At 38.6% G+C, this 18,802-nt stretch overlaps 1 protein-coding gene across 3 annotated transcripts in view; it reads right to left on the reverse strand.

Moving 5' to 3' along the window:
- Col12a1 (collagen type XII alpha 1 chain) overlaps positions 1-18,802 on the reverse strand; it is a 119,874-nt gene that overhangs the window by 57,372 nt on the left and 43,700 nt on the right. For all 3 annotated transcript variants that reach the window (XM_021172385.2, XM_021172383.2, XM_029481914.1), the window contains exons 22-30: positions 18,068-18,207; positions 17,440-17,569; positions 16,739-16,881; positions 16,283-16,412; positions 5,860-5,996; positions 4,369-4,498; positions 770-909; positions 214-346; positions 81-107 (exon numbers count right to left, since the gene is read on the reverse strand). In XM_021172385.2, coding sequence (XP_021028044.1) covers positions 81-107; positions 214-346; positions 770-909; positions 4,369-4,498; positions 5,860-5,996; positions 16,283-16,412; positions 16,739-16,881; positions 17,440-17,569; positions 18,068-18,207 — 1,110 coding nt within the window. The remainder of the gene's footprint in view (positions 1-80; positions 108-213; positions 347-769; positions 910-4,368; positions 4,499-5,859; positions 5,997-16,282; positions 16,413-16,738; positions 16,882-17,439; positions 17,570-18,067; positions 18,208-18,802) is intronic.

The following is an 18,802-nucleotide window of genomic DNA, read 5'->3' on the forward strand; positions in this document are numbered from 1 at the left end:
CTTTTCACAATGGATTTGATGACCTTATTTGTGAATTTAAACTATGTTCATTCAGACAATCCAAGAGGTTAACTTTTTACCTTGTGTTGTTAAGGGTATCAGACGCACTAAAAGAAAACAGAATTTGTAAATCGTTAGTGATGCAGCTGTAGCCCCTTTTCTTAACATTTAATTTTGAACTATCAAAATCCTATTTAGACGTTAAACACCTACGTGTGCGCTCTGTGCCACTCAGGTCCTCGCTTTCAGACTCATCTGGATAGATGGCAGTGATGGAGACTTCATACGGAGTATTGGGGTTCAGATTTTCAAACACCAAAGTATTTTCATCTCCATTTAAAATGGTCTTAGATAAAAAGGAAAAATCATATGCACACTAAATTAATATCCATTTAGATGATGCATCCCCAATAACATTGTGCTGACAGGTGAATGCCCGAAGCCAACTGTCAAAGATGATTTTTTTTTCTGTAAAGGAAGGTGGTGCTTTGAATAAGAAATCTGTCATAGACCCGGGCATTTGAATACTCATTTGCTGGTGCTGTTTAGAGAGACCAAAGGGAGGTACGCCTGGCTGGAGGAAGTACATCACAGAGGTGGGCTTTAAGAGCTTACAGCCTTGCTCCACTTCTAATTTGCTCCTAGCTTGCAGTTGAGGACATGATCCCCCAGCTTCCCGCTCTGGCTGCCATGTCTGTCTGCTGGCTTTCGTATCAGCAAATGGAAAGAGAATGGGACAGAATGGAAAGATGGAGAGAGCTAATGTTACCTCCATCTTATCTGGGTTTCCAACAGGTGCCCAAGTTATTCTGTAGAGAGACACATCTGAAGCTCCATGATCCCAGGTACCCCTGAAACTCTCCGGTGTGACTTCAGTAAACTGGAGGTTGGTTGGGGCTGGAACACGCCCTATCATAAGAAAAGGCAAGACTATGTGTTTCAGTGGGAACTATGAATTTCATTTAATATAATTAAAATATTTTATTTTAAAGGATATGGTAAAAAACAAAACTGCCAAAACATAGCATTAGAATGAAATATTTTATCAGTTTATCTCATTTGAAAAACAACATAGGGCAAGCAGTGTATGGTTATAATGTATAGATTACTAAAATATGTAAAATGCATAGGTCTGCTGAGATGATGGTCTTTTTAAAGTACTATTCAGTAACACTTTTCTATTGGTGTGGTTCCCAAACTTTTTGTATACCAATACTTTAAGGATCTAGTGTAACAGCAATATACAACATGCAAACTGTGACCTGCAGTTGGGCAGCTCATGGTCCTCACACAGTCTCATTGATCCCAGAGATCCAATGATTTCCATTAAAAGATATTGCATCTTAGAGACAGTACAATAGATACCATTGAAATTCAGTAAATTGAGATATATATTTAAAAAAAACAATATTCTAGTAAATTGGAAATCTTAGAAAACATGAGTGGATTTCTAGATGGATATCACCTACCAAAAATTATCCAGAGCAGATAAACAGCTTAAACAGATCTACAAACAACAATATTGAAACCACAATCTAAAAAAAAGTAAAAAGTCCAATGATGTTGGAAGGAGTGGGGCAGATCCTATAGGAGTTGGAAGGAAGAGATGGAGAGTAGGTATGCTCAAAATAAATTGTATTCATTTATGAATGGCTCAAAGAATAAAGAAAATATTTTTATATAAAAAAATTCCAGTCTGGAAGGGATGGCACACACTTTTGATTCCAACATTGGAGAGGCAGAGACAAGCAGATATCTATGAGTTTCAGTACAGCCTGGTCTATGTAGGAATTTCCAAGCAAACCAGGGATATATAGGGAGGCCCAGTCTCAAAAGATAAATTCCTGACCCAAACATATTTACTGCTGAATTTTATCAGACCAAGAAATAAATAACCAAACAAAAATTGTAACTTCAATGATTTTCTAAATGTTCCATTAAAAAAAGAAAAGGAATAAATGCTACCAAACTCTTTTAACAAAGTCAGTATTACCCTGATCCCAAAACTAATAAAGACCAAGAACAAAATTATAAGGCAATCTTCCTGATGAACATAGATGCAAAACTCATAAAAAAAAACACTTAAAAATAAATTCAAGAACACATCAAAAGATCATTGGCCATGATTAACTTGGTTTTATATCAGGTAGCCAAGGATATAAACGACCTCTATAAGGAAAGGCTGAAGAAAGAAATTAAAGAAGACACTAGGACATGAAAAGAACTCTCATACTCATGCATTTAAGGAACAGACATCTGAAAATGTCTGTCTTACCTAAAGCAATCTAAAAATTGAATAGAATCTCAGGCAGACTTCCAGTGTCATTCTTCATAGAAATGTTTTTTAAAATATGCCCATATAACAAACAAACAAAAATAAATAAATAAATAAGCCCTAAGCAAAAAGAACAACATCAGAGGTACCATGGTAGAGGATGTCAAACTATGTTACAGAGTTATACTACAAAGAACAGCATGACACGGACTCAAAAAAGAAAGCAAATGCATGGTTTGATGGAATAGAGGACCAAGACATAATGCAGCTACATCAATTTGATTTTTGACAAAAACATCAAAAATAATACACTCCTGGCAAAGACAATGCACTTGATATCTAGTGCTAAATATACTACATATCACATGTAGAAGAATGAAACTAAATCCCTATTTCTCACCCTGAAAAAAAATAATTCAACCCCAAATGAACCAAAGACCTTAATATAAGATCTGAAAGTGTTAGATAAGAGTAGAGAAAATGCTTCAAGATATTAGACATAAGCAAGGACTTTATAAACAGTATTAGAGTCACTCCAGAAAGAGTAACGATTGACAAAGACTATCACTCCTGAACTCTCATCACCAATCATGTCCCTATTTCCTGGTATTCAAAACCTACTGTATGAGAGTATACGCAAACCCATGGGAAGTTTGTTCTAGGAACAGCGTTAAAACGGCTATGGAAATAGATAGTGGTACCACTTCCATAGTACAGCTCAAAACAACTCAACTATTAAGGATGCCTTTTTAGATCCACCTAAGATTTCAACTCTTAGCTTTTGAAAGCATGCATTGAAAGCATTAATCTCATTGCTGAATTATCTATTTCCTGATGGTTCCTCTCTTTTTATCTGTGGTATACACAGAACTGTTGACTTGCAGCGGCATCTTCTTCTCTATCTGTGATTTCTTTCTTACCAGATAAGAACTGACAGCAAGGAGAAAATGAAAGTGGTTACAAGAGCTCCCATCACAGTCAAGTTTAAAAGAGAGAGAAATGTGCATGTCTGAATGAAGGAGTGGGTTGTAGCACTGACACTACCCTGATCAAATCTAGACAAAGTGGCACCAACAAAACAGATGCTGACTGTGGGTGTGGGTTAACAGCCAGCCCTCCTACTGTATCCAAGGCAAAGATGTTAGACTCTGGCTTCTGCAAAAGTTCCAGACCTTGGTGCTATTCCCACCATTAGATTACAGATGAGGTCCAGAAAGCTATTTAGATTCTCTAGATGTGTGCTGTACTGTGGGAACCACTAGCCACATGTGATATTGAAAAGTTAATGTGGCTAGCCTAAACTAAGATGCATTGTGAACACAAATATTAGAACTATCTCCAGAAAGTGTGAGACAACTTATAATTATACTGAAGTGTTGAAATGATAATTTAATTTTACCTGTCACTTTATCTTTTTTTTTAATGCAGATGCTGGAGATTTTTAAATTACATTTGAGGCTCCTGTTGTTAGTTTAGGATAGCACTGGCTGTCAGCTTTCATTTTAATCAATATTATGATCAAGTTATTATAAATTGAGCACTTGATTAGATCATTATATGCCCAGCACTGAGTTAAGTAATTAAATCAGGGGGTAGAGATACAAAATAAGATCCTCGGCCTTCACTAGGAAGGAACCAGGAGGATGGAGTAACTATGAAAGGAACAGTAGGCCTGATCACTGAGTCAAACACTACAGAAAAGGCAAAGCATGGTATTGGAACAGAATGGAGCAATGGAGCAGGTTATCCTGGGTGTCTGTGTCATACTGTTCCTGAGGCCACCTCTCTCCTTCTGGGGTCTGACTTCCCATTCTGAGTCCCACTCATCTGATCATCCTTTCATGACCCTGGGACTTTCCATTACCCTTTTATCTTGACAGCTAAATTGTGACCTGCTGAAGGGAAAGAGGCTTATGTGTTCTGTTTCTCCTGATAGCATTTTACACAAGAAGAAAATATGAGAAAGCAATCTACAGACCCTAGTATCATCAATGCTGGCCAAAGAACATTGAGAAACAAAATGTCTCAGTAAGTAGAGATTTGCAAACATGTTAAGTATTTCCAACATGTCCATAAAACAGGGTGCAACTCACGGGTTGTATCATAAGCAGTCGCTGGGGGAGATGTGCCCTCATCATACACTGCAGAAACGCTCACTGTGTACTGGGTTTGAGAGGACAGGTCTTTGAGGATAGTGCTGGCCCTTGATCTGTCCACCTCCACCTGTAACAGGAAGAAAGCAGTGGGGGCCTCTTAGAAAGGATTTTCTCTGGCCTCTCTTCTGCTGCTTACTAGAGCTCTCAGCAGAAAAACACAAGGATCATTATACCAAAAAGTCAGGATTTTCAGTTTGCATAAAATTCCAGAAAATGGGCACAACTTAAATGTTCCAAAGTAGGAAAAAAATGTATGTTCTAGAGCCATGACAACCTGATTTTTCAGGCAAGCAGTGACTGCCTGTGGCTTCAATCAAAGAAACTATGTTTATCTGCATCTTTTAATATTATTGTCTTACTACTTTCAGAAATGATCTTTTATACAAATCTCATTTGTAATGCGTAAGAGCTTTGAGACCCACTGACCAGTTAATTCCATTTGAAATGAAAATCCAAAATTAAACAGATGTGTACAGACATATAAAATAACTTGTACAATATATAAATGACAAATATATACAAAGGAAGGAAAGGTTGGTTTCACAAAAAAATGCCTCTGGAATTCTGGCATTAAAATTCCCTCAAGAGCACCGAATTATTTTTTTACTAATTCACTTTATATCCCACTCATTGCCCCCTTCTAGTCAACCCCTTCCCTTCTCCTCTGAGCAGGTGGGGGTTGCCCTGGGTATCACACACACACACACACACACACACACACCCTGACACTTCAAGTCTCAGCAAGGCTAGGCACTTCCTCTCCCACTGAGGCCAGACAAGGCAGCCTACCTAGAAGAACATATCCAATGTACAAGCAACAGCTTTTGGGCTGCCCTTGGAAGAGCACCCAATTTTTAAACCCATCTTCCAAAAAACAGCTTCTTCATTTTGCTCCCATTTTGAATCACATTACAACGTAAAAAGTTGTGCATCCCAACATCACCTCAAAAAAGATCAGTCTGAAAGACACAGTCCTCTAATAGCCTCTTCCTCCTTTCTCCCCGACCTGCCCAACTGACTATCTTACCATTATCTAACACATTCCCTTTCCTCCCCCAACCCCCACATCTTCTCACAACCTTGTATTTTTAGAACATTTGGAATTTTTAGTCATTCATAGACTAGAGAGTACCATATAAGGCAACTAGATGAGAAGGAAATACCTCACAGATTCTATAACTCTTTATCTACTGATGGATGATGTTTTTGAGATTAAAATCACACAGCAGAACATTTCCAAACTAAATCTAACACAGTCCAATATATTACTGATTTTCAAAACAATGTTTTGACTGCACAAGTTTTCTGTCTTTCATTAACAAAGTGACAAATATTCAAAACACATTATCATCCAGCCTAGATAAGGTTATTTTGCTAACCCTTGCAGGAACACAACTATTTCCATATCCTTTCTCATCTCCAACCTACCTCTTTGAACTCCTCATCTGGAGTTTTGTATCTAACAATGTACTTGCGAACTTTTCCAAGCACAGGTTCCCAGACGACATTCATGGTGCTGTGGGTCACATCTCTGAGTTTCACATCCTGAGGTCTGGGTAAAGGCACTGAAGAAGTACAAGCCATTAGAACCAGATGTGAGTCACAACAGAGCCTTCAGTATCTGAACAAGCTTTTCAAGAAGAAAACTTAAAGCTATGTAGCTAAATGATTTTTGTTTGTTCGAATTTTGTTTTTTCAAGTCAGGGTTTCTCTGTGTATCCCTGGCTATCCTGAAACTCACTCTGTAGACCTGGACTTGAACTTGGGGATCCACTTGCCTCTGCCTCCCAAGTGCTGGGATTAAAGGTGCGTGTCACCATGCCCTGTTTGATTTTTAAATAGCAATACCATTTTTTCAACACATAGTTGCTTTATTCTGTAGAAAGCCTTTTAGAAAGAAGATATGTGCTTTTATTTCACTGCTGACTTATTGTTTACATGATAATCTCCCAGTCCAACTAACACTATTTGCTACTCAGCCATAAATGTCTTTAGGCATTTATATGTCATCAGATATTTAAATAACTTAATATTGAAAATGAAATCTATCAAGGGATGCTCCCTTAAGATGTTATAGATCTCTTGATAACCTTTCAGAACTTGACAGTAAGACCCTATGCCTGAAGATATCACATACCTGAGACATAGAACATGGAGAATTCAAGCTGGTGCTGACTTAAAAACTGCATCCTAGTGATTAGTTTTCATGGTGGTATAGAGTTATATACACCGTCAGAGGGGGGAAGTAGTCATCATTCTTATACAACTGTGAACCCTGAGAGCTACAATAATGACTGGCCTAGTAACATGCTTACTGATACAACAGTGGCACAAATGTCATGGGAGTAACCAACCATGTTCTGATTTGATTTAAGTCCTGCTCCACAAGATGAAATATATACTTATCACCACCATTATCAAAGCCAACAATCTCTGACTGTGCAGGTCATAATCCATAGAGGAAAACTTACTTCTATTACTCTGAGAGATAAATATAATATTAGATCAATTCTTGATAACATCATTTTATCTATAAATTAATGCATCTCTGAGCATCCTCAGAGAAGTTCATTGCAGTATATGGTGAGTAACAGGGAGAATGATAACTGGTCAGGGTGTAAAGAAAAGATTACAAAGATTCAGCCCTAAATAGGACAACTATATAACAACCCAAAGCTCAGGAACAACTTCTGAAATAGGGGACAAAAAATATTTTAAGAGCTAGACATGGTAGACAACTACAAGGCCACAGTATTCTCTGGTGTATTCAACAGAACAATTACACATACAAACTCACAGGAATTGTGACAGCATGCATAAGATCTGTGCAAGTTCAAGCCAGACAAAGCCAAGCCTGGAGATTGGAGAGAGGCATGAAGTTCCATCCTTGCTGAATAGCCGTTGGCAACTGATGCATTCTGGTAGAGAGTGTGGCCCTGATGAACTGAATATGTTTCATTGAATAGATCCATGTGGCCAAGAATATATGGGCAGCACAAATTGGACTCAATGGGTTTAAAAAGAAAACAGAACACAAAGTTGGGAGAGTAGGGAAGAGAGGCAGCTCTGGTAAACACCAGGGGATGGATATGATCAAAGTGTGTTGCATGAAAGTCTCAAAAAATTAATATAAAAGAATATTATGGGAGATGCTCTATAAACTGCTTATGAGCGTGAAAAATAAAAATGGGTCAGTGGTAGGTACCCACTAAAATTGTAAGTTGTAAGAACAACTATATTTGCCTAAATGGTTGGGGAAAAAAATCTAAGAAAAAAAAATCAAACAGAGATTGATTACCTTCTTAAAAAGGAGAAGATAGACTACAGCCTGTGTTCTTCCCAGGAGGTCCACAGAAACCAAAGTCAAATGTGAGAATCTTGCCCAAATACCCATACCAGCTGGCACAACCATAGGGCCCAATTGACACAAGACCCACCTCCCCCACTACTGACCATCCCAAGGTCCACATTCCTTCTAGCCCACTTCCTCACCTGGGCCAAATCAGCAGCCTGATACCCACCCAAAAGCTATAGTGTGTAAGCCCCCCAGAAGGTCAGCAGTAAACAAAGGCACAGGAGGCCTGGAGTAACCAGGGGCATAGGATGCCTGATTTAATCAGAGACAGAGGAGGGCCACCCTAGCCAGAGACAATGCTGCCTGCCTCCTAGGAGACCAGCCCTAACTTAGAGGCCAGTTCCAGTCAGAGACACCCAGGCCAGGTAACACTAGAGAGAACCAGATGGCCAGAGTCAAGCACAAAAACATAAGTAACAGAAGCCAATATACTTTGGCACCATCAGAACCCAGTTCTTCCACCACAGGAAGCCCTAGATACCCTAACATGCCTGAAAAGCAAGATAATGACCTAAAATCCCATATCATGAAGATGATAGAGACTTTTAAGGAGGATATAAAAAACTGCCTTAAAGAATTACAGGAAAACACAGGTAAACAGGTAGAAGACCTTAAAGAAGAAACAAATCCCTTAGATAAATACAGGAAAATACAATCAAGCAGGTAAAGGATTTGAATAAAACAGTCCAAGACCTAAAAAAGAAAGTAGAAACAATAAAGAAAACACAAAGGGAGGCAGTCCTGGAAATGGACAACTTAGGAAAGAGATTAGGAGTTACAGATACAAGCATCACCAACAGAATGCAAAAGATAGAAGAGATAATCTCAGGTATAGAAGATCCCATAGAAGAAATTTACACATCAATCAAAGAAAATACAAAGTATAAAAATCTCCTAACCCAAAATAATCAAGAAATTAAGGACACAATGAAAAGATCAAATCTAAAAATAATAGGAATAGAAAATTATTTTTTATTAATTTAATAATAAATTAATTATTATTATTTTCTCAAAGGGCCAGAAAACAACCTCAAGAAAATCATAGAAGAAAATTTCCCTCAATTAAAGAAGGAGATGGCCATCAATGTACAAGAAGCCTATTGGACGTGAAATAGATTGGACAAGAAAAGAAAATCCTCTCATCACATAATAATCAAAACACTAAGTGCATAGAACAAAGAACGAATATTAAAATATGTAAGGGGAAAAGACCAACTAACATATAAAGGCAGACCTATCAGAATTACACCAGAGATATCAACAGAGATTCTAAAAGACAGAAGATCCTGTACAGATACAGACCCTAAGAGAGCGCAAATGCCAGCCCAGAATACTATACCTACTATTCTCAATCATCATAGATGGAGAAACAAAGATATTCTATGACAAAACCAAATTTAAACAATATTTTTCTACTAATCCAGCCCTACAGAGGATGCTGGAATGAAATTTCCAATGCAAGGAGGACAACTGCACACAAGAAAACATGAAAAATTAAACATTTCACAACAAACCCAAAAGAACAGAATCATACACACATAATACCACCTCCAGCAACAAAAATAACAAGAACTAACAATCATCTATCTTTAATATCTCTCAACATCAATGGACTCAATTCCCCAATAAAAAACACAAGCTAACAGGCTGGATTCATAAACAGGATCTAGCATTTTGCTGCATACAAGAAACAAACCTCAGTGACACTACCTCAGAGTAAAAGTTGGGGGAAAAAAAGTTTTCAAAGCAAATGGTCCCAAAAAACAAGCTGGAGTTGCCACACTAACATCCAATAAAATAGACTTTCAACCAAAAGTTATCAAACAGGTTGGGGAAGGATACTTCATATATATCAAAGGAAAAATCCACCAAGATGAACTCTCAATTCTGTATATCTATGCTCCAAATGCAAGGGCACCCACATTTGTAAAAGCAACTTTACTAAAATTCAAAACACACATTGAACTTCACACAATAATAGTGAGAGACTTCAACACCCCACTCTCACCACTGGACAGGTCACTGAAACAGAAACTAAACAGACACAGTGACACTAACAGAAATTATGAACCAAATGGATTTAACAGATATCTACAGAACATTTCACCCCAAAACAAGAGAATATACCTTCTTCTTGACACCTCATGGAACCTTCTCCAAAACTGACCACATAATCAGACATAAAACAAGCCTCAACAGATACAAGAAGATTGAAATAATCCCATGCATTCTAGCAGATAACCACAGATGAAGGTTGGACTTCAATAACAACAAAAACAACAGAAAGCCCACATACTCATGGAAACTGAACAACTCTCTACTCAATGATAACTTGGTCAGGGAAGAAATAAAGAAAGAAACCAAAGACTTTGTGGAATTCAGTGAACATGAAGACATAGCATACCCAAATTTATGGGACACAATTAAACCAGCACTAAGAGGAAAATTCATAGTACTAAGGGCCTTCATGAAGAAATTGGAAAGATCCCATACAAACAACTTAACAGCACATCTGATAGTTCTAGGGTAGAAAGAAGTAAAAAGGAGCAGACAGCAGGAAATAGTTAAACTCAGGGCTGGAATCAACCAGTTAGAAACAAAGAGAACTATACAAAGAATCAACAAAACCAAGAGCTGGTTCTTTAAGAAAATTAACACAATAGGTAAACCCTTAGCCAAACTAACTAAAGGGCACAGAGACAGTATCCAAATTATCAAAAATAAGAAAAAAAAAAAAAGACTTAACAGAAACTGAGAAAATACAAGAACTCATCAGAACCTATTACAAAACCTATACTCTACAAAACTGGAAAATCTAAATGAAATGGATGGCTTTCTAGACAGATATCACATGCCAAAGTTAAATCAAGATCAGGTAAACTGTCTAAACAGTCCCATAACTCCTAAGAAAACAGAAATAGTCATCGAAAATCAAACCAAAAAAAGCCCAGGGCTAGATGATTTTAGTGCAAAATTCTACCAGACTTTCAAAGAAGAGCTAATACCAACACTCCTAAAACTATTCCACAAAGTAGAAACAGAAGGAACACTACCTAATTCATTCTATGAAGCCACAATTACTCTGATACTTAAACCACACAATGGCACAACAAAGAAAGAGAACTTCAGACCAATCTTGCATATGAATATTGATGCAAAAAATACTCAATAAAATTCTCACAAACCAAATCCAAGAATAGATCAAAGGCATCATTCAACATAATCAAATAGGCTTCATTCCAGGGATGCAGGGATAGTTCAATATATGAAAATCCATCAACATAATACATTATATAAATGAACTCATGATAAAAAAAACCACATGATTATCTAACTAGATGCTGAAAAAGCCTTCCACAAAATACAACACCCCTTCATGTAATAAGTCCTGGAGAGATCAGGAATTTATGGCATATACCTAAACATAATAAAAGCAATATATACCAAATAAACAGCCAACATGAAATTAAATGGAGAGAAACTTGAAGCAATCCCACTAAAATCAGGGACAAGACAAGGTTGCATACTCCCCCTCTGTCTAGTCAATATAGTTCTCAAAGTTCTAGCTGAGCAATTAGACAACAAAAGGAGATCAGGGGGAAGGAAGAAGTCAGAGAATCACTATTTGTACATGATATGATAGTACACATGAGCAACCCCCAAAATTCTACCAGAGAACTACTAAAGCTGACAAACAACTTCAGAAAAGTGGCAGGATATAAAATTAACTCAAACAAATCAATAACGTTCCTTTATACAAATGATAAACAGGCTGCAAAAGAAATTAGGGAAAAACACCCTTCACAATAGCCACGAATAGTAGGTGTAACTCTTACCAAGCAATAAGAACTTCAAATCTTAAAAAAAAAAAAGAAAGAAAGAAAGAAAGAAAAAGAAATTGAAGAAGACCTCAGAATATGGGAAGATTCCCCATGCTCATGAATTGGTAGAATTACCATAGTGAAAATGACCATCTTACCAAAACCAATCTACAGATTCAATGCAATCCCCATCAAAATTGTAACGCAATTCTTCATAGACATGGGAAGACATGGAGAGAATTTGAGACAGTTCTCAAATTCATATGGAAAAACAAACAAACAAAACCGCATGATAGCCAAAACAATTATCACCAATAACAGAACTTCCGGGAGAATAACCACCCCTGATCTCAAGTGGTACTACAGAGCAATAGTGAAAAAAAAGAAAGAAAAAAAAAAAACAAAACATTGTACTGGTACAGAAACAGACAGGTCAGTCTGTGGAATAGAATTGAAGACCCAGAAATAAACCCCTACATCTATACACACTTGATCTTTGACAAAAAAAGCCAAAAACATACAGTGGGCAAAAGATAGCATCTTCAATAAATGGTGCTTGTCTAACTGGTGATTGTATGTAAGAGAATGAAAATAGATCCATGTTTATCACCTTGCACAAAGCTCAAGTCCAAGTGGATCAAGGACCTCAACATAAAACCATATACACAGAATCAAATAGAAGAGAAGGTGGGAAAGAGTCTCAAAGTCATTGGCACAGGGGGAAGTTTCCTGAAGTGAACACCAGTGGCTCAGGCTCTACGATCAACAATTGGTAAGTGGGACCTCATGAAACTGAAAAGTTTCTATAAGCAAGACACCAAATGGACAAAAATGGAGAAGAACCTGAGGAAAAGGAGGTCCAGTGACAGGCCCAAATTGTGATCCAGCTCAAGGGGAGGCCCCAAGGCCTGACACTTTCACTGATGCTATGGTGTGCTTAGGACAAATTGGCAACCTACAGATTGGGGGAAAAAAAAACTTCACTAACCCTACATCTGAAAAAAAAAAAGGCTAATATCCAAAATATATAAAGAGTTCAAGAAGTTAACCTCCACAGAAACAAATAACCTAATCAAAAAATGGGGTATAGAACTAAACAGCGATTTCACAAGAGAATAATCTTGAATGGCTGAGAAGCACTTAAAGAATGTTCAAAGTCCATAGTGATCAGGGAAATGCAAATCAAAATGACCCTGAGATTCCACCTCAGAATGGCTAAAATCAAAAACTCAGGTGACAGCACATGTTGGAGAGGATGTGGAGAAAGAGGAACACTCCTCCATTGCTGGTGGGGTTGGAAACTGGTACAACCACTCTGGAAATCAATCTGGAGGTTCCTCAGAAAATTGGAAATAGATCTACCTAAAGACCCAGCTATATCACTCTTGGGCATATACTCAAAAGATGTCCCACCATGCAACAGGGGTACGTATTCCACTATGTTCATAGCAAACTTATTTGTGATAGCCAGGAGCTGGAAACAACCCAGATGTCCCACAAGAGAAAAATGGATACAGAAAATGTATTTCATTTGCACAATGGAATACTACTCAGCTATTAAGAATGAGGACATCATGAGTTTTGCGGGCAAATGTATGGAACTAGAAAATATCATCTTGAGTGAGATAACCCAGACCCAGAGGGACATGCATGGTGTATACTCACTAATAAGTGGATTAGCCAAAAAAGTACAAAATACCCAGGATACCATTCACAGAACTTGAGGCTAACAAGCTGAAGGGCCCAAGTGAGGATTCCTCAATCTCACTTGGGTGGGAGAAGAAAGCAATCACACAAGTGGGGCAGGCAGGGAGGGACCTGGGTGGGAAAGATGACAGGGAGGGTAAGAGTGAACATGATCAGGTATTAGGGAAAACAGGACTGAAGTCCTGAGGGCCAGCAGAAAGAATGGAAACAGGCAACCATAGAACTTGTAGGGGGGGGGGGCCTCTAGAATGTACCAGAGACCTGAGAGGCAAGAGGCTCTCAGAACTCAAAGGGAGGGACCTTAGATGAAATGCCCTACAGTGCGGGGAGGTAAGTTGTAAAGTCCACCTCCAGTAGAAAGATGGCTCATAAAATGGAGGGATGGACTTGCGTTCCCACAGTCAAAAACTCTAACCCAGAATTGTTCCTGTCAGAAATAACTGCAGGGACAAAAATGGAGAAGAGCCTGAGGAAAAGGAGGTCCAGTGACAGGCCCAAATTGGGATCCAGCTCAGGGGAAGGCCCCAAGGCCTGACATTTCACTGATGCTATGGTGTGCTTACATACAGGGGCCTATCATGACTGCCCTCTGAAAGGCCTAACAAGCAGCTGAAAGAGTCAGATGCAGATATTTACACCCAACCAATGGGCAGAAGATGCTGACCCTTATGGTTGAATTAGAGAAAAGCTGGAAGAAGCTGAAGAGGAGGGTGACCCTATAGGAAGACCAATAACAGCCTCAACTAACCTGGACCCCCAGGATCTCCCAGACACTGAGCCACCAACCAGGCAGCATACATAAGCTGATATGAAGCCCCCAACACATATAAAGCAGAGAACTGCTGGGTCTGGACTCAGTCGGAGAAGATGCACCTAATCCTCAAAAGACTCGGGGGCCCCAGGGAGGTCTGGTGAGGTGGGAGGCGACATCCTCTTGGAGATGTGGGGAGGAGGTGTGGGATTTGGAAGAGTTGGAGGGTGAACCAGGAGCAGGGTAAAAGTCTGGACTATAAAAAACAATTAAAAATAAACCAAAAAAAGGAAAAGAAAATAGGCAGAAGACATTATTCTTTTTCTTTAATTCTTTTTTCTTTCTTTCTCTCTTTCTTTCTTTCTGTTTGTTTGTTTGTTTGTTTGTTTGTTTTGGGGGTTGGTTGGTTGATTGGTTGGTTTGAGACAGGGTCTTTCTACATAGCCTTGGCAGTCCTGAAACTCATTATGTAGACCAGACTAGTCTTTGAACCTACAGGAATCTGCCTGACTCTGCTTCCTGTGCACTGGGATTAAAGTTGTGCACCATCATCCTTGGATCTACTTTTTTTTCTCTTCCTATAATAGATGTTCCTCCTTCTAGCTGCCCACTGGACCGTTTCTCTTCATCCTTCACTTCAACTCTGCAAGTCTCTCTTCTTGAAGCCCTGTTTCTAATGCCGAACTTCTGCGCCCCTCTGTCTTCTCATTGCTTTTGTTTCTTTGCATCTGCATCTTTTCCCTCTTCCCCTTTCCACTACTGAGGTCTAGAACCATTTTCGGATCCCTTATTCCATTTGTCTGACATACCACTGTGAATCTTGGGTTCTCTATCCCAGCCACCACTGAACATGTGTTTCCAATCTGAACCAAATCCCACCCTCTCATGTATCACTACCCCATCCACAAAACCTCAAGCACTGGTTAGGATCTAACAAATAAAAATGATAAATCTTTACATGTTGTCAATAAATTTATACTGGTGGGCTCTTTCTTTTCTCTGCCATATGATTTTTATGTTTTCTCAATATCCTTTTCACCCTTGAAGTTCCTTCTTCAATTTCCTTACAATAGGCTAAAGAGCACTAGATTTAAGCCATACATCTATCACAGAAATTTCTTCTTCTCCAAGCAGAAAACTTCGTAAAGAAGGCAACAAACCTCATCAGCCCAAGACACGGAATAATACACAAAAGAACTGCAGACCAAGAAAGCACCCCACAGCCACTGCTTAGCATCATTCAGAGGTATATCCCCAGCACCAAGCCTGATGACTGGGATATAATGCATGAGCAATGTGTTGTGGGATTGAGTAGATTGATGAGATGACAGACTTGAACTAAGAATTTTTAACTACCAGTTTTCACTTCAACAATGTTTGAACTTAACCCCCTAAATATCCTTCTCCAAACTGTAAATAGTCCCAGTCTCATATATCTTACATAGTGTACTTCATAGATTAAAACATGAACTCTTGGGCTGGAGAAATGGCTCAGCAGTTTCTCCACTAGGTGCTCCTCCAGAGGACCCTGGTTCAATTCCCAGCATCTACATAGAAGCTCAAAACTATCTGTAACTCCAGTTCCAGGGGATCCATGGCACCAGACATGCACATGGTGCACACGTATATGCATGCAGGAAAATATCTATACACATAGAATAAAATAAATAGATCTTCTAAAAAATACACTATTATTTCATGTCCATTCCTTGATTAACACGTTGCCAAGAGCAACTCTAAACTCCATTAATTATATGTCTGAATATAAGCTTCATTAAACATGAAAAGAAAAATAGATATATGTAAAGATGATAGATAGATAGATAGATAGAGATAGATAGATAGATAGATAGATAGATAGATAGATAGATAGATAGATAGTAGGTGATAAGTAGATAGATAGATAGATAAATATGCAGACAGACAGATGATACATAATAGTTAGGTAGGTAGACTGATTGTTGATCAGTCATGACATAACATGACATGACATAACCACGATATTCAGAAGGGTTCTACTTGGAAAGAGAAAGAAAGGATGGTACGGGAATATGAAGTAGGAAGACAAAATAAGGAGCGCACAGTTGATGCCCATTTTTTCATACACTAACTAAAAGGGAAAGACTAATAACTATAACCATGCACTAATTGTCAAAGTATCACTAACATCCGTGTCAATTTTACACCAATAAGAAACAGAAGAAAGCAACATCTTACATGTGACTTCCCGAGCTTTGGCAGGTTCACTAGTGAGGTCATACAGGACGGCCTGGACGGTGACCTCATACTCTGTGTTAGGAAGGAGGCCAGTCAGCTGCACATCATTCACTGTTGGCCCCACACGCATCTACATATGGAAATGCCAGAGGGAAATAAGACATTCAAGTCAAATGCTTCCAATTAGTAGGAAATGCAGTAGAAGCCCATTTGTAACCATTTGTGAACACAGCTTTTACACCCAAATATAAGAACTGGAGATTTTATTTTCTTTTGTGTCAATCATTTTAGTGTGCTACAGGTCACAAACCTCATTTCTGTTTTTTTTTTGGTGGGGAGGGTATGATATTATAAATTGATAATATGTAGTATATGCAGTATAATATGACTGTAATGTAGTAATAAATCTATAAAGTCTGAGAAACCCCAAGTAATTAAGAAACAGCCATCTCTCACCTCTTTGGGCTTTGTTCCTTCTGGAGATCGAGTAGGTTGGTATGATACGATGTAGCCAGTAGCTCCTCCCACAGGCTGCCATTGCACATGCATAGTGGTGGGGCCAACATCATAAATATTCAGGCTAACTACGGGGACTGGCACTAGGAAAATATGAAAGAGGATATCAGCTGGATCCCTGCGAACAAATGTTTCCTATTTTATTAATAAACATATATGCTAAATAGAGAATGTATTGCTTGAGAAATTAATGAGTGACTATAGCTCCTTCCACCCATAAAAACCCATCAGTGTTCATTGCACTGAATTCTCCGGGATACACATTCCAACTAATAAATAGAGGAGAATGCTCAAAGTTCAGATTACAAATGGCATTCCAATGAAGCCAATATGAAAGCCAAAATAGATAAACTTACTGAGACTTTAATCCCTTTTTCTGGAACATCACTAAGCTATTTTTATTCTTTAGTCATAGAACTTAAGACAGAAGTCACCAACACATTGTTTCATTTAATTCTTTTTTTAAAAAACAACAACAACATACTTAAGATACTTAAGATGTAAGTTTCACACATCAATGACTGGGACACAATGGATTTGTCAAAGGCTGGCAGAAGTCTTGCATGTCCCCTCCCCTGTTTGTCTTGGAAATGAAATAATGGAGCTATCTTGTCCCTCTTGCTGTCTCATGTCTGACTTACGGGTTTTCTCTGTGCCCTTCAGAGGCTCACTGTACTCATCTTCAACCACAGAATACACGTTCACCACATACTCAGTCTCAGGCTTCAGATCCTTCAGCACTGTGCTAGTTTCTAGTCGACTCACATAAAACTGGAAGGGAAAATAAAAAAGAATGCTCAACTCCATTCTTCCTGAGAGACCTCTAAACAGCCACCTGCAGGAAGTTTAGAAGATATCCCAGGAGACTTTGCCCTTTATTTTGAGAAATTACTGGATTACAGAGCGATCTCAGGTGACAACGTAATTTATTTTCCCAGCTATGATATCCATGTTTGTAGAAGTAGTAAAATTTGCCATCTTTAGTAAGTTTCCCTTGTCAACTTTATTAGTCTAGTCCAAATTTATGAATCAATTAACTTGTTTGAAAACTTGGACTGATATTCTACAGTACTTAGAAACCATTAAGAACATTTTTAAAGCTATTTCCCTTTAATGAGGTCCAAAAAGAAGCACCTGCCCTGAGAGGAACAGAGTACCACTCTTCATTCATCTCTTGACTTTCTTTCACCCAACATTTTTCTCTGTGCTCTAATGAGGCTCACCCAGTCTTCACTATAGGGAAGAAGTGCTTAAGGGTCACCTGCTCACCTCCTGGCGTTTCCCTCCAGAGACAGGGTAGTATTCCACCTTGTATCTGTCCACACTGTCAGAAGGGGGTGTCCAGCTCACTCTAAAAGAACGGTGAGTTCTCTCTGAAATTACTAAGTTAGTCGGTGCTTCCAAGTCACCTGTGTGTGAAGATAAAAGATACACACTCTCATTTCTGGAGGAAAGTGGTGAAGGAGGAAGTTAGCTTGAAAGAGTGCTGGTCTATATAGAAGTTTTCACAGGCTCCCTTTAACATGGGAAGTAGATGATGAATCTGTACGAAAGCCCATTGCCCATTGGCCTCTCTGAACAAATGGCTAAAGGATTCCTTTAGTCTCAGAAGAGTCAAGCCAGAGTGCCTTGTTCTTCTTGTTCTTCTCCTGTTCTTTCGGAAACCACTAGTTAAAATGTCACCTAGACACAAAACCTCTGAGTCATCTCTCATGCCCTCTCCTCTCTCAACCCCTTCTACATAATTACTAAACAGGACCTAAATCCAGACAATTCTACTTCTTCGTTTTCTAAGGCTAGACCAAGTTCCCTACCCCATTACCATTTCTACACATCTTGTGTTCTATGAAGAAAACACTAGTGGCTTGTCTGTGTTGAGTGTCTTTAGAGCACTTATTTCTTCTGTGTTTTATGTTCATACCAGCCTTATTTATAATAGCCAGAAGCTGGAAAGAACCCAGATGACCCTCAACAGAGGAATGGATACAAAAAAATGTGGTACAT

The sequence above is a fragment of the Mus caroli genome, chromosome 9, assembly GCF_900094665.2.
Source record: "Mus caroli chromosome 9, CAROLI_EIJ_v1.1, whole genome shotgun sequence".
Lineage (NCBI taxonomy): Eukaryota > Metazoa > Chordata > Mammalia > Rodentia > Muridae > Mus > Mus caroli.